This window comes from Chiloscyllium punctatum, chromosome 24 (assembly GCF_047496795.1).
Source record: "Chiloscyllium punctatum isolate Juve2018m chromosome 24, sChiPun1.3, whole genome shotgun sequence".
Lineage (NCBI taxonomy): Eukaryota > Metazoa > Chordata > Chondrichthyes > Orectolobiformes > Hemiscylliidae > Chiloscyllium > Chiloscyllium punctatum.
Window position 1 is genome coordinate 68,474,486 of NC_092762.1, and position 15,992 is coordinate 68,490,477.

The 15,992-nt window shown below is 39.3% G+C and overlaps 1 protein-coding gene across 3 annotated transcripts in view; it reads left to right on the forward strand.

Moving 5' to 3' along the window:
* The window catches only part of LOC140494661 (inactive tyrosine-protein kinase PEAK1), a 42,408-nt gene that overhangs the window by 9,489 nt on the left and 16,927 nt on the right, over positions 1 to 15,992 (forward strand). For 2 of the 3 annotated variants that reach the window (XM_072594091.1, XM_072594093.1), the window contains exon 3: positions 11,805 to 12,496. In XM_072594091.1, the coding sequence (XP_072450192.1) occupies positions 11,805 to 12,496 (692 nt within the window). The remainder of the gene's footprint in view (positions 1 to 11,804; positions 12,497 to 15,992) is intronic. The other variant, XM_072594092.1, reaches the window with a different exon arrangement.

Below are 15,992 nucleotides of genomic sequence, written 5' to 3' on the forward strand. Positions count from 1 at the left end.
TGAATTCTTAAGTCAAACTCAGTCAACCTTCTTTGATCAGATAATACTGCATAAAGTTATTTTCCATCTTGTGGCATTGTCAATTTAGAGATATGATCTGTTTCAAAGAATTTAAGTGACTATCACCCACAAGTACAGTTTGAAACTTGGTTAATTAAAGGAAATTTGAAATATATATTTTTTCACATATTTTCAGAAATTAATGCATGATTTTATCAATACCATGAAGGCTAAATGAGGACAAAATGCTCTCATTAAAATATATGAGTTTGAAACTTAATCATTTTGAGAATGTTTGCTTCTGGTTAGACAAATGACACCAACAAAAAGCCAGCATTGCATTTATAAGGTGAAAAATAATATTTTTTGAGGCAGCACGGTGGCTAAAAGGTTGCACTGCTGCCTCACAGCACCAGGGACCTGAGTTTGATTCTACCCTCAAACGAATGTCTATACAGTTTGCACATTCACCCCGTGTCTGCGTGGGTTTCCTTCAGGTTCTCCGGTTTCCTCCCACAGTCCAAAGGTGTGCAGATTCGGTGGATTGGCCATGCTAAATTGCCCATAGTGTCCATGGATGTGTAGGTTAGGTGGATGGACCATGCTAAATTGCCCAGAGTGTCCATGGATGTGTACGTTAGGTGGATGGGCCATGCTAAATTGCCCATAGTGTCCAATGATGTGTAGATTAGGTGGATTGGCCATGCTAAATTGCTCATAGTGTCCAGGCATATGCTGGCTAGACGGATTAGCCGTGGGAAATGCAGAGTTACAGGGATAGAGTAGGGAGTGTGGCTGGATGGGATGCTCTTTGGAGGCTGATGTAGACTTGATGGGCTGAATGGCCTTCTTCCACTCTCTAGGGAATGTATGATTCCCTCATTGCTTAGTTTGGGTTTCACATTGTTTCTGTTGGGATATACAGAGGAGCCTTGATTATCCGAACAACACAGGTGATAGCATTTTGTTCGGATAATTGAATGCCAGGTAATACCATTCAGCCAAGCATCGGGACCTTGCGATCTTGTTCGGATAGTCTGAAATTCGGATAATCGACATTCGGATAATCGAGGTTCCTCTGTATGCCATTTACCCAAATTCAGATAGGTTAAGGTAAGTTACCGCCAATGCTTTGGGACTCCCAAGTTTGTATTAAAGAAAAACTGGACATTATTCAGACAAGCTAGTTGAAGCACTCAATCATTTTTCAAATGAACCAGTGTATTTCTGTGTGGATTATAGGGTAGTTTTTTTCATTAATTTGTTCATGGGGTGAACATTACTGGTTGGGCCAGCATTTGTTACTGACTTGGCCTTGAGAAGGTGGTAGTGAGCTGCCTTGTTGAGATATTGCAAACCATTTGGTGCAGGTCCAACCACAATGTCATGAGGGAGGGAGTTCCACAAGTTTGATTCAGCGATACTGAAGGAATTTCCAGTCGATGCATGGGTAGGCCTGCAATGTGACAAAATAAAAACTTGAATGGAGCCCAAACTCATTCGACTTCTCTTCTTGCACCCTACACTTGACATTGTGATTTGGATATCAAAAGCTATTTCACAAATCCATCTTTATTAAGACAGGAGCCAAATTTCTGGGATACTAGTTCCTAATGCAGAGACTAGCAGAGCAAAAGCTCTTATAAATATTTGCTTTCCCTCCTATTTTTGGACTGTTTATGTGCTCCCTTCCTGAGCAATATAGTGCCACTAACCGGAGTGGTTCCATAGTGTCAAATTCAAAGAAATGTTGTAAAATTCCATCAAGGTTAGTGGCAGGTCAGAAACTTGGACAGAAAATGTATTTTTAAAAAAAGTATGGCTGAAAAAGGAGGAAAAATTATGAAATAGACATAAGAAGCAAGAATATAATAAGAGCTTTCTCAGGTATTTAAAAGGGAGCAAATGAATAAACACACTGCCAGGGAGGTAGATATGATAGGGATGTTTAATGGGTTTTTAGATAAACACATGAATAAGTAAAAAACAGAGTAATATGGAGCATGGGCAGGCAGAAGCAATTAGCTTGATTTGGCATCATGTTCAGCACAACATCATGGGCTGAATGACCTATTCCTGTGTTGTACTCTTCTATGTTCTATGTTCTCAAATGAGTATTGGACCTCCAGACAGTAACTGTAGTGAGTTAGTAATGGAAAATAAGGTATTGCAGATGAACTTAACAGATTTATGTACATGCCCTCACTGTACAGGATACAAACCGTATCCCTGAAATGCTTGTAAATTAAGAGGTGAAAGGTAGAGAGAAATTTAAAACAAAAGTAAGTGTATGAATAGAAAAGGTTTGGAGGGATATGGAACAGAAGCAGGCAGGTGGGAGTAGTTTAATTTGGAATTACGTTCAGCACGAACTGGATGGACTGTAAGATTGTAAGACTCAATGACCCTATATATAAAAAAAATTAAAAACTGACAAGCTCTCAGGTCCTAATAAATTCCATTCTAGGTGGTTAAGAGACATAACTATTGAAATAGCAAATGCATTGGTCTTAATTTTCCAAAATTCTCCACATTTTGAAAAAATCCCATCAGTTTAGAAAACAGTGAATGTGAATCCTGTGAACAATAAAGGAAGAAGATAGAAAGCAGTGAAGTACAGGCTAACTAGTATAATATCTAACAGAAGAAAAGGCTGGAATCTATTATCAACGAGTTAGATTAGGGCACTTGTAAAATCCAAGTGCATTCAAGCTGAGTTAACATGCTTTTGAAAAGACAAATCGTACTAAATTAACTTATTAGAGTTTTTTTTAGGGAAGTAACAAGTAACATAGATAAAGGAGAATCTGGAGGGTATGGTGTTCTCAGATTTCCAGAATACTTTCAATAAGGTGCCACATCAAAGATTATTAAACAATATCACAGCTCATGTTGTAGAAGGTAATATTAGCATGGATAGAGCAACACTTAACTAACAGCAACTAACAGGAAACACAGAGCAAGCATGAACAGTTCACTTCCAAATTGGCAAGACATAATAAAAAGAGAAGGGCTTTTGCCCGAAACGTCGATTTTCCTGCTCCTTGGATGCTGCCTGACCTGCTGTACTTTTCCAGCACCACTCTAATCCATAATAAAAAGAGTGCCAGGGGATCAGTGGTAGTGCCTCAACTTTTTACAATATTTACTTACAAGTAAATCAATAACTTGGATGAAGAAACCGAATATATGCTGTTACATTTGCTGTTAACACAAAGATAGGTATTTAAGTAATTAGTGAAGAGCATACAATGAATCTGCAAAGGAATTCAAATTAATTAGGTGATTACCAAAAAGTTGGTAGATGGAGTTTGATGTGTGAAAATGTGAACATGTCCACTTTGACAGGAATAAGAGAAAAACAACATATTATTAAATGAGATGAGATTATAGAACTCCAAAACACAGGCTGTCCTGGTACCTGAATACAAAATATTAGTATGTAGGCACAGGAAGTGATTAGTAGGCAAAACCAATTTTGTTGTTTGTTGCAAATTGAATCAAATATCAACGTTGTGTTGATGTATATTTTGTTCCACAAATTCGGACGACACAATTTTCTGTACAATGGTAGATGCTTTATTATTGGACGGTTGCGAGCAATTCCAAAATGTCCCCAAAGTAGCTGTGTGTCTACTTGTGATGACACTTCTCCATGACCTACACACAGAGACAGTATATTTTATAGGAATTAAACAAAAGGTTTACCAGTCACATGGATGATTGTCATCATATGGTTTAAAGTAGGTAATTATGAGTTTATAAAGCCTGATGAATGTGGATGTCCTGTGATAACATGTGAATGGTTTACAGAAACTGATTATCATCTTCTTTATGATTATGTATTGATGGGAAGACAGTAAGGCAGAAGGGTTTTGCCTGCTGTAAATGGGGGATACACATGCCTATGCTAATGTGGAGGGGAAGTAAGACAATGGGAACAGGAGGCAGTTTTGGCCAGGTTTGTGGCCAAGGCTATCAGTCTTGTCTGAAAAGGGCAAATACCTCTGCCTGGGGCTACAGGGAAATCCACGTGTGTAGCTCCACTAGGTTCTATTTCTGAGATACAGTCAGCCTCCACCCTACTGAGATGAGGCTTTCAGTGGATACTGCAGTAAATCCTTTGGTTGTGTAATGTTTAATCCTTGAGTCCCCAGTGTGTCCTGAAAGAGAAGCAAACCATGGAACTGACCCCTCTGTGGTACTTTAACTTCTTCAGTAGGGCTGTTTGCTCCAGTTATACAGGAATTGGTAAGACCACATCTGGACAGGCTTGGTTGCTTTATTTATGAAGTTACACAATTGCATCAAAAGCAATGCAAAGAATGGTCACTCGAGTGATTCCCAAGAAGAGGGGTTTGTGCGAAAAGGTTAGACAGGTTCGGTCTGTGCACAATGCAGTTTAAAATAAGGGGTTTAGAGGGAGAGGTGACCTTGCTGAAACATATAAAATTTGAGGGAATTGAAATGATAAATGTTATAGGATGTTTCCTTTGTGGCCAGACTAGAAACAGGTTTAAAATAAGGGATTCCCCATTGAAAATGGAGAGGAGGAAGCATTTTTCTCTCAGAGAATCATGCGTTTGTGAAATTCTCCTCTCCAAACAGTGGTGCAAGAAAGATTATTGAATACATTTAAGGCAGAGCGGCTAACAAGAGACTCAAAGAATGGCAGGGATAGGCAGGAAAGTGGAGTTGGGGCCACAATCAGGTCAAACATGATCTTATGAAATAACAAAGTAAGCTTGAGGGACTGATTGGTCTACTCCTGCTCATAATTCTTATTTTTATATGATGGTGCAGCACCTTTATTATAAATGCATGGACTTAGCCAAGACTTGTAAATGACCTGGTTTCCATAACTTAAGATGAGGACAATCACATGACGCAACAGCACACAAAGGTTCCACCACACTTCCACACGCTTAAAGATCTTTGTTGCAATTTTAGGCACAAATTTTAAAAGAGAATCCTTTGGTCTCTCATTGCCTTTCTAATTGGCATTACTGATAAGCTTACATCACTCCATTGTGCTCATTCACAGACACATATTATTGACAACCGCACACATGGAATCAAATTATTACTGGAGAACAACTTCGCTTCATAGGTGGAAAAGCTAGAAACAGGAGGAGGTGTCTTAAACCAGGCTGTTGTCTGCAATTTCCCAATTTGCTGTCACAAAGGGATATTTCTGCTGGATCATCTTTGTTGAGACAGCTTCCCTATGGTTGTTCAGAAGGAGATTGGAACTGAGGGAATGGAGTTACAGTAGAGAAAACCTCCAGAACCCCAAAAATCACCTAGGCTGGCCTGGCCTTCCTGGCTCCTCTGATTTTTAATTTTAACTAACCTGTCCTTATCAACCCGCCCGCAGTTGTGCCCACATTTCCTGCTGGGATTAGCAGGTCATCATCGCTACCAGTCCAATGATTTGACCAGCAGCTTCTACATCCTGCTGATTTTCTCCAGTAATTTCTGATTTTGTTTCAGATCTCCAGCATCCACAGACCTTTGTTTTATCATATTAGTGTACGGACACTGTTTTGCATCTCTTCTTTGTTTCAGAACCAGTTGCTAACTCTTGTCTGGAAATTGAACTGTGAGCCTTGAGTTTTAACATGGCAACTGAGATCCCCCTCCCCCACCACCAAGAACAAATTTTCAATTGCTATCTGCCTTATTTTAGAAACAAGAGAACAGTTGGAAGTTGAGAATCACCACTTTGTTTTTTTGATGGTGTAAAGTAATATTGGGTTTCAAAAATTATGACTAGACTTCTGCAAAACAGCAAACTCAAGCCACAAACCATAATGTCACAACTTCTTTTTGGAAACAGAACTAGCAAATGGATTTTTTTTTAATACGATCATTTTTGCAATAATGATTGAGAAACACAATAAATTCAGATTGAATTACAGAAGAAAACATCTGATACAGTAACTGTTTTAATTGCACACTTGGAACCCAAAAGTGATTTGATCCTGAACAAACTTCAAATAAATGCATAATAATCTCAATACATTAATGAACATGAGGTCATACATTATTACATAATGCAGTACATATGGCTCATAATCTCTGACCTATACAACAAAGTTAAAACTTGGATTTTTCAAGGCATATGGGCAATGGCATAGCTCTGCTGAAGGCGAATCAAGTACAAAACCCTTTCTTCAAATCAGTTTTTTTAAAAATTTTTTTTAATTCATTCATGGGATGTGGCCAGTAATTTTTGCCTGTCCCTAATTGCCAAGAAGACAACTACATGTCAACCACATTACTGTGTGGCTGGAATCACACATAGGCCAGACCAGTAAGGATGACAGATTTCATAAGGATGACATAAGGATGTAAATGAACCAGTTGGTTTTTCTATGACAATCAGCATTGGTTACTGTTAAACTAGGTTGATTTATTTCAGGTTTTTTTTTAGATCACTATCTGCAATGGTAGGTCTCAAGCCCATGTCCTGCATTTCTGGATTACTCATTGCCCTACATTACCAGGACACCACCAGCTCCCCTAACTATTTTTGGTGACTAAGTGTTTGCATTGTTCATTTCTGCTGCAGAAACTTCATTCCTGCTTATCCAGTTTAACCTAAAAATGGAGACCAATTAGATTATACAGTGATTACTTGGAAAAGCACAATGCTGATGTTAGAACTGCGATGGAGTGCTGTAGTTTCTATGTTAGTAACATTCGCCTTTTGATTAAGAATACTGAATGAATAAGATGTCTGATCTTATCTGATTGATGTTCTGACTGACAAAGAGAATTGCCATAGCTGGTGAGATCTGAACTAATCTTCATCATGAACCATAAATGGTTGTCATAGCTCTGAATCTTTTAATGGCTCAGTACATACGTAAAATCATTAGATGCTATTAGATTGGACATTATACCCTGATCTCATGGGATTAATTTCTACATGATTTCAAATTAGATTCTAAAAAATTCAAATCTGGATTATGTTAAAAAGAATTATACACAGTAATCTTTCAGAAATCAGCTTTGTATGATCTGTCTGACTTATTGTCATAGAGTCATTCAGCAGGAAAAAAGACCCTTCAGTGCAACTCATCTACAACTACCAGACATCCCAATCTGATCTAATCCCATTTGCCAGCATTTGGCCCATTTCCCTCTCAACCCTTCCTATTCATATACCCAGAGATCCTTGATTTCACTGAATGGATATTTCTCCAATTTTGATTATCACCAGGTACTGGTTTCTGAGGCAGGGAAAAGATGTTGCAAGCCTTTCAACTTCTGACTTTAAAAGTCAGTTTTCTTCCCCCTTGTCTGCCCCAAAACAATTGTCTGAAAGTCAGTTATTTTATTAATCCAGTGTCTGGTTTCTTTGCTCTTCCAAGCTAGATAACCTGCAGGCAACTTTCATCCCAATATATAAAACTTGCAGAAAAGTATAAATCAAACAAGAGATACAAATTTGAGTGAGTGGTGAAAGTAATTTTGATTACATTAATTTTAGTTTAGACAGTTTTATTTATTGGTTGTTTTGCAAAGCTTGCCTCAACCTAGTCAGGTGGTCACACTGGTGGCTAAGTCATTGCTTTTTCTTCTTTTTAAACCGATTTTAGCAACAAAGGGTCCCAGCCAGTGAAAATCAAGTAATGAAAGTTGAGAGTCCTTTTTTAACACTGCTATAGAAAGCATAGGAAATAGGAGCAGGTGTAGCCATTCAGCCTTTGCGAAAGAATTGTATGTTAAAAGATTAAGCATCAATGCAAAACAATACATAAATAGCCAATGAGCAAAAGTGGATGTCGTAAACATCATTAATACTTTGAGGTTCTGATTGTAAATTTAATATTCCTGAATTAAGACAATGTCAAGGCAGCATTGTACTCAGGAATGTTCGGGGTCTACTTAAGGTCATCAACCCTTACTGTCCTGATGATTGACTTGCTGTCATTTAAAGACACCAGCAACAGGCAACTGACAAACAGATCTACTATTTTCAAGTGTTAAGACCCTTTTTTAAAGGGGGACATATATAGAAGTTGACTGACATTTGGGGAGAGAGTTGATCAAAGCCAGCATTGTGCACTCTCTGGTCAGTTCTAGAGCCATAGAGCTGTACAGCACGGAAACAGACCCTTCGGTCCAACTCATCCATGCCGAACAGACATCCCAATCCAATCTAGTCCCACCTGCCAGCACCTGGCCCATATCCCTCCAAACCTTCCCATTCATATGCCCATCCAGATGCCTTTTAAGTGTTGCAATTGTACTAATCTACTTTGTTGACTGTTCAGGGATTTCCCTGTTCCAACTTCCCTAATAATGATTGGAACCTCCTTAATGCCAATAGTTTGGATGCAGCAGATTTTGTCAGGTGTCCAGGAAGGACTCCTGACTCACTACGTAGATAGGCCAACTAGAGAGGAGACCATATTGGATTTGGTGCTTGGCAACAAACGAAGTCAGGTGTTGGACCGCTCAGTGGAAGAGCATTTCGGTGATAGTGATTGTAATTCTCTGATCTTTACTATAGTTATGGAGAGGGATAGGACCAGACAGAATGGGAAAGTATTTAATTGTGGGACGGGGAATTACAACACTATTAGGTAGGAACTGTAGAGTATAAACTGGGAACAGATATTCTAATGGACATGCATGACAAAATGTGAAGGTTGTTTAGGGAGCACTTGCTACAAATTCTGGATAGGTTTGTCCCAATGAAGCAATGAAGGGATAGTAAGGTGAAGGGACCTTGAATGATAAGAGGTGTGGAACATCTAATCAAGAGGAAGAAGGAAGCTTACTTAGGGTTGAGGAAGCAAGGATCAGACAGGGCTCTGGACAGTTAAAAGGTAGCCAGGAAGGAACTGAAGAATGGACTTAGGAGAGCTAGAAAGGGGTATGAAAAAGCCTTGGTGGGTAGGATTAAGGGAAACCCCGAACCATTCTATATTTATATGAGGAACAAGAGGATGACCAGAGTGAGGGTAGGGCCAATCAGGGATAGTTGAGGGAACTTGTACCTGGAGACAGAGGTGATAGAGGATGTCCTTAATGAATACTATACTTCAGTATTTACTACTGATAGGGACTTGGCCGTTTATGAGGACAGCATGAAACAGACTAATATGCTCAAACAAATTATGTTGAGGAGGATATGCTGGAATTCTTTGAAAGACATGAGCATAGATAAGTCCCCTGGGCCAGACTGGATATACCCAAGATTTTACAAGAAGCGAGAGAGGAGATTGCTGCATCCTTATTGATGATCTTTGCATCCTCACTGTACACTGGAGTAGTATCAAATGATTGGAGAGTGGCAAGTGTTACTCCTTCGTTCAGGAAAGGGAATAGGGATAACCCTTGGAATTACAGAGCAGTCAGTCTTACGTTTGTGATGGGCAAATTATTGGAGAGGATTCTGAGAAACAGGATTTAGAGACAATAGAGGAAAAGAGACTCAGTTTGAAACATTTTTCTAGGCGCAGAAGGCAGAAATGTATATGTAAAATCCACAAAATATATTGTGGAATACTGCTGCCCCACATCCACATCCATATCCTATTTCCTACTGATTGGGACAATCAATTACTACCCAGTCTTAATCAAGAAATCTGCATTTGGACACAGTATGGCAAGCCTGCAGGTTGCCAATTAGACACATTGGGGAAAGGTCACTATCTAAAATCTTTCAGCCATTGTATACTGAGGGAATGGAAACCCTTAGACTTCATGATTGATGTAGAATGCATTGAAAATATCAAGAGTATTAAAATGCATCGAGACACCAAAGTTTGGAACATGCTGTATGGATATCAATTTTTCACTTACATTTCTATTGTAGAGCCATTACATATTATCAAAAAGCAAACTATCGAATAATATGCAGCAGGGAATTGAAAATAGAATGACCAGATGTAAACTAGTTTGGAATAACTCCACAGAGGTTGGCATCATGTCATCAAGTCACCCTTTTCTCACATGTGCATAGTACTTGACACTGGCTTCCTCAGAGCCAATTCTCGGAGTGAACAGAACCTCTGATACTTCTGTTTGTATCTATCAGCCGGACTCCCTTATTGTGACTGTTAACCTGGTCCAATGAGGGAACCCATATTCTATGATGTCCACCTGGATGACCTTGTTACAAACACTGTACAGTTATTGACATCTTACCAGAAACTAATCCATAAACTAATTTCTTTAAATATCATAATAAAATCATAATTTTTAAAAGAAAAAGCGCAATAAAGATTACTCCTTCAAGTAAGATGCTACAAAACCTGGAATCAAAGTGATAATGTTTTTAGTATTTTACTAGATTATGAAAATATGTAGAACAGTATTAAATTTTAAACTCTGAATCGCATACAGCATTATGTGGGGAAAACAATTTTGTCATTTTTTAAAAAAATATATTGTACCAAAACATGTGAACTAAATGTGTCCAAATTGCATTGTATAAATGTTATATTAAATAATGAAAGATACCTTAGGACTCCTGACCCAATTGATTGCTCTAACATTCCAGATTCTAGTTGTCACATTTAGTCTCAAAACTACATTGCTATAGAGAAAATGAACTCGTCTTTCATTCCTATCTGCATCAATAAGAAGAACCTTATAACAACTTGGGCTATTGTGAGAAATGCGGCTGACTGCCACGAGAAATCTGCAAGGCCTATCTCAACATCGGAAGCAACTAATTACATCTTTTAACTAAGTCTGGACTGGTGTCATGACCTCCTCTGCTGATCCTGGGGAGGAACGGGTGGTTTGGAGGTGAGGTTCTGCAATTGCACAACCCCAGCAGAGCTCCACGTACGTGACCATAAACTACGGTGCCCATTTACCCTTCTCAAATACATCTGAGATAAATATCAGGAACCCTTCAAGTCAGCTCTTAACTATCAGTACTTGACTGGCTGCACAGTGCACTGTTCAAGATGGCACCAGTATCAGGGATGCCAGTTAATTCCAAAATATCTGGGAATGGCTAGAATTGGGGACATCATAGGTATGGGGTAAGTAGTTAATGAGGTGAGTTTGGTCAAATAAAGGGAAGATCTCTCCAGGCCTCATGGTGATAAATCCTGGAAGAAACCTTCTTCCTTTGACGGAAATGTCACTGTCACCCAAAACAAGTCGTTGTTTTGTGTGTAACACTGCTGTGTATGTAACAGTTACTTTTCATTTCCATTTTACCAAAAGTATGCTTAAGTTCACCGCTATGTGAGTGAAATCCTTGCTCAAAAACAACAGCATCAACTGTGTTGCATGTACTAGGTCATAATCATCAAGATAAGTGATTTCATCAGGAAGTTGGGACCGTTTACCTTGGAGAAGAAATATATGACACATTTGGTAGAGATATTCAAATTCTTGGAGGATCTGAAGTAGATCAAAAAAGATGTTCACATAGGTGGAAGGACAAAGAAGGATAGAGAGCAGAAACTTGAGGCAACTTGCAGGAGAAGCAATGGCACGTAAGTAAATGTGTTTTCAAGCAGAGAGTGGTTCGGATCTGGAATGCACTAGTTGAGAATTTGGTGGAGGCCAGTTCCATAAAAAGTTTTCAAGAGAGTATTGGATTATTATCCACAAAAGGAGAATGGGCAGGACTAATGGGGAGGAAGTGGGAAGTGGCAGAAGATAAACTGATCTTGCGGTGAGCTGGCTGAAATACAATGAGCTAAATGTCCTCCTCTTTGCTGTAGCATTTTAGTGACTTTGTGATATCTCTATGAAAATAACCAGATTGACAATAGGATCTCTGTTCTTGTGAAATAATAGATTTTCTATTTGCTTTGTAGCAGAAGTCCAAACCAGTACAACAACTACAAAGCCTCTCCAAAGTGTGAATGAAGTATTAATGGCCTCCCAAGGAAAGTCGGTTGATGAGACATCTCCTGACAATTCAAAGCCACCACCTCTTCCAAAGAAGAAACTCAACAGGACCAATTCAGCTCCTGGTGGAAGTCAGCTTGGTTTAACAAGAAGTCTTCCAGGCTCTCCTGGCTTTCAAATAAGTAACCCACTGTATGGAATCTATGAAGGAAAAACCAGTTTCAGTACACCTAGCAGTCCAATGAACACTGATGAAAAATTCAATCTTTCCATTCATGCCAGTAGTAGAAGGGCAGGAATGATAAAATCCAGGAGTCTGGATGGAGCTACCAGCTACTACCATGGCAGCAATCTTCAGGCAGATATAGAGAAGTTGAGCTTTTGCAACTCAGATCGGGAATTACAGAAGTGGTATAACTTTGAAAATCAGGCAGACATTTTCAAAACTTTTGCCAGTCGGTGTGTGATGTTACTGAAGAGCATTTGTGCAAAATACAACTCTTTCTTCACGGATGACAAGAAGGCGAAGATAAAGTTTACTGAGAAGGACTGGCAAGACCTTAAGCTGCCATGTGACAAACCCTGCTGCGACTCTAAGGAGGCCATTTACTACAGGCTCCAGTGTACACTCCAGCCAGAGAATGAGTTTGCTTTAAAGGTAACTGTGTTTTTTTTTGTAGTAGAATACATAAGAAAGGAGCAATAACTTGCACTTAAAGCACAGTCTCACAAAGTTCCAAAACACACCACAGCCTTGGAATTACCTTAAAGCATAGCCAATATTGGAGAAAAGGAAAAATGGGACAGCCAACAAGCAAACTCCAAAGTCCCAGAAGCTGTTGAGAGATATTAACTGAGGGACAAAGCTTGGGTCAGACATCAATGGTTGAATTTTACGGCTTTTTTAAAAATTAGATTAGATTCCCTACAGTGTCAAAACAGGCCCTTCACCCCAACAAATCCACACCGACCCTCTGAAGAGTAACCCACTCAGACCCGTTTTCCCTCTAACTAATGCACCTAACACTATGGGCAATTTAGCATGACCTGCACATCTTTGGATTGTGGGAGGAAACCCACGCAGAACGTGCAAACTCCACACAGTCAGTCACCTGAGGCAGGAACTGAACCCAGGTCTCTGGCGCTGTGCGGCAGCAGTGCTAATGACTGAGCCACCATGCCACTTTAGTAGGATGTCAGGATGAAAACTGAGTGGTCCACTGAGTGCCCCCATAATCCCATCAAGCATCAGATGGGAAATTAGTGGCTCTCCAGTGGGAAAGGGGTAAATTAGTGGAGCCAAGAAGGGCTCCACACCTAATTGGCACTGTTGGCTACAATGTCATGGGGCAAAGAGTAACGCTAGGAACAGGAGGATGGTCACAGCTACAATTCTAAATGTCCAATGCTCTCAGAATTAGTCAGAATAAAACAAAATACAGATGCTGATAGCAAAATGTGATGCTGCATTCAACCATAATTCCACAGAAGACCTTTGCTTCTGGTCTTTTGACGCCTCTTCATCAAACTCTTCCAAAACTTTCCAAATTCTTGACAAATTTGGATGATATTTTCAGTGAAAAACTGCAGACCACTAAGTTGTTAACAAGCTGTTAATTAGTCATTTTAAAATGGCAGGTGAATTGTTGATTTTTTTTTCCTATCTGTTAGTGTCCTGTAGTCTAGGAGGCTGGGGAATGATGACATTGTACTGCTGATCTAATATTGCTACATCCTATTTTATATTCACATGGGGTTCGCTCCCCACCCACCAAGTCCAGGCCTCGGAAATATTTCTTGGTCCATGTAAAATTGTAGCCCTTTTTCAGGTTACATCAACCTGAAAAAGGAAGGTGAGACCATTTCACCTAAATGAATGCCATTTTTGAAAGGAGCCAAAGAGCCCCTGTAAAAATGGCATCAACCATATTTCACACAATTTCTACTGCAGTTGAAATGTGGCACGGTCTGGAAAGAACAAATGTTGTAAATTGAAACTGAGGTGTGTAACTTTGAAACTTCAAGTCAATAAGGGAAGATTAAATACTTTGATTAAAAAGTACTACTCATGAAACAAGTTGAGAGCAAGTAGAATTCACTTAAAAGGATGACATAGACACAGGTTGAAGAAACTTGCACCTACATGGATTTGTGAGGTTGAAGAAAACACAATCAATAAACAAAATAATCCCGTAGTTCTCATGAGAATGGAGGATTAAATGTGCCTTAGAATAGTGATCATTATTGAAGGATACTCTGATGGGGTTGAGAAAGAGAGATGGGTAGAGTCTGAATTGCTCATCTCTGTGTGTGAAAGTCACTAAAAATAACATGAAATAATGGAAAGGCCTTTAAAAAGTTATTGAAATGTAGTACTTACAGAGGAAAAGAAGAACTAGAAAGTTAGTACTTGTCTCTTTGCTGACCCTATGTTATGTCCCGAGATATAGACCAAGACCTATCACTAAAAGTAAAAGTCACAATCACCACTTTCAAATTACCTAGTTAAAAATCACACAACACTAGGTTATAGTCCAACAGGCTTAATTGGAAGCGCACTAGCTTTCGGACTGTTGCTCCTTCATCAGGTGGTTGATGAAGGAGCAGCGCTCCGAAAGCTAGTGCTTCCAATTAAACCTGTTGGACTATAACCTGGTATTGTGTGATTTTTAACTTTGTACACCCCAGTCCAACACCGGCATCTCCAAATCATGACTTCAAATTACCTGTCAGGTTTTTCTTCTGTGTTATAATCATTCTCCTAAAACCCTGGTTAGGTTTGCACTGCATTTTATGTAACTACTTCAAGTACTTGACATATAACCTCACAGCACACTCCAAAACTAGTTAGATCAGTGTAACTTTTTCTGATTCTTTTGATGTCTTAACTTTCTTAAAAATAGAAAAGGTGGAAGAAAATGTAATTATGATTTGGTTACGATAAGCTTATAGTGGATTTACTGAGTTGCTTTTTTTTAGCTGCAGAGAATTAGATCAAATTCCTATCTATCATAATCTGTACTGATACTCACTTATTCATGACCATAAAGATCATAATCAAAAATGGATAAAGGCTGCCTTCCCTAATTCGAAGAATTCTACTCTCAGCAGCCAGGTGGTACAGTGGTTAGCACTGCTGCCTCACAGTGCCAGAGACCCAGGTTCAATTCCCACCTCAGGAGACTGACTGTGTGGAGTCTGCATGTTCTCCCCGTGTCTGTGTGGGTTTCCCCCGGGTGCTCTGGTTTCCTCCCACAGTCCAAAGATGTGCAGGTCAGGTGAATTGGCCATGCTAAATTGCCTGTAGTGTTAGGTTAGGGGTATGGGTGGGTTGCGCTTCGGCAGGGCGGTGTGGACTTGTTGGGCTGAAGGGCCTGTTTCCACACTGTAATGTAATGTAATCTAAAGTCTAACCGAGCCTAAAAATAATACTGAACTAAAAAGCAAAACACTATGCAGAGTGGAAAGCTTGAAAGGACATTGGCCTGAAAGTTACCTCAGGAATGCCAAGCACATTTTGTTTGAAACTTTATGTAGTTTCTGTGCGGTGTTTCCTTGGTTACTCCATGTATATGCTGTTGACTGAAAAGCATTTTATTTTTGTGTACTGACTCTGGTGCCAGTGACCACTTTCACAACCTTTAGTCAACTGTCACTGTCATTCATTTGGTTCGATGACAAACAGTGACCCAAATTCTGCATGGTGCAGCTGTCAGTGACATTATTTGAGCTTACGCCCAGGACAGGTGTATATCAAGTCATAGTCCCATGACTTATTGAACTCAGCCTTCATCTCTGGAAGTTAGCCGAAATGAACTTAAAACATATTGATGGGTATTTGCATATTTAAAACACCAACTGTAACATAGTTACTACCCAACAGGCAGTAAATTGCTTTTGTTTCATTGGAAGTATTGAGGAAATAAAGTCATCACCAGAGCAGCTCTGATAATTTTTACATTTATATTATATTTGCATTATATTGACGAGGTTAAAATCTGCGATGTTCTACAGGGATCAGTGCTGGGTTCACTTTTGTTTGTCATTTATGTGAATTATTTTAGATGACAATAAAGAAGGCATGGTTAGTAAGTTTGTGACGACACCAAAAATGGTGGTATTGTGGACAATGGCGAATGTTATCTAAGTTTACA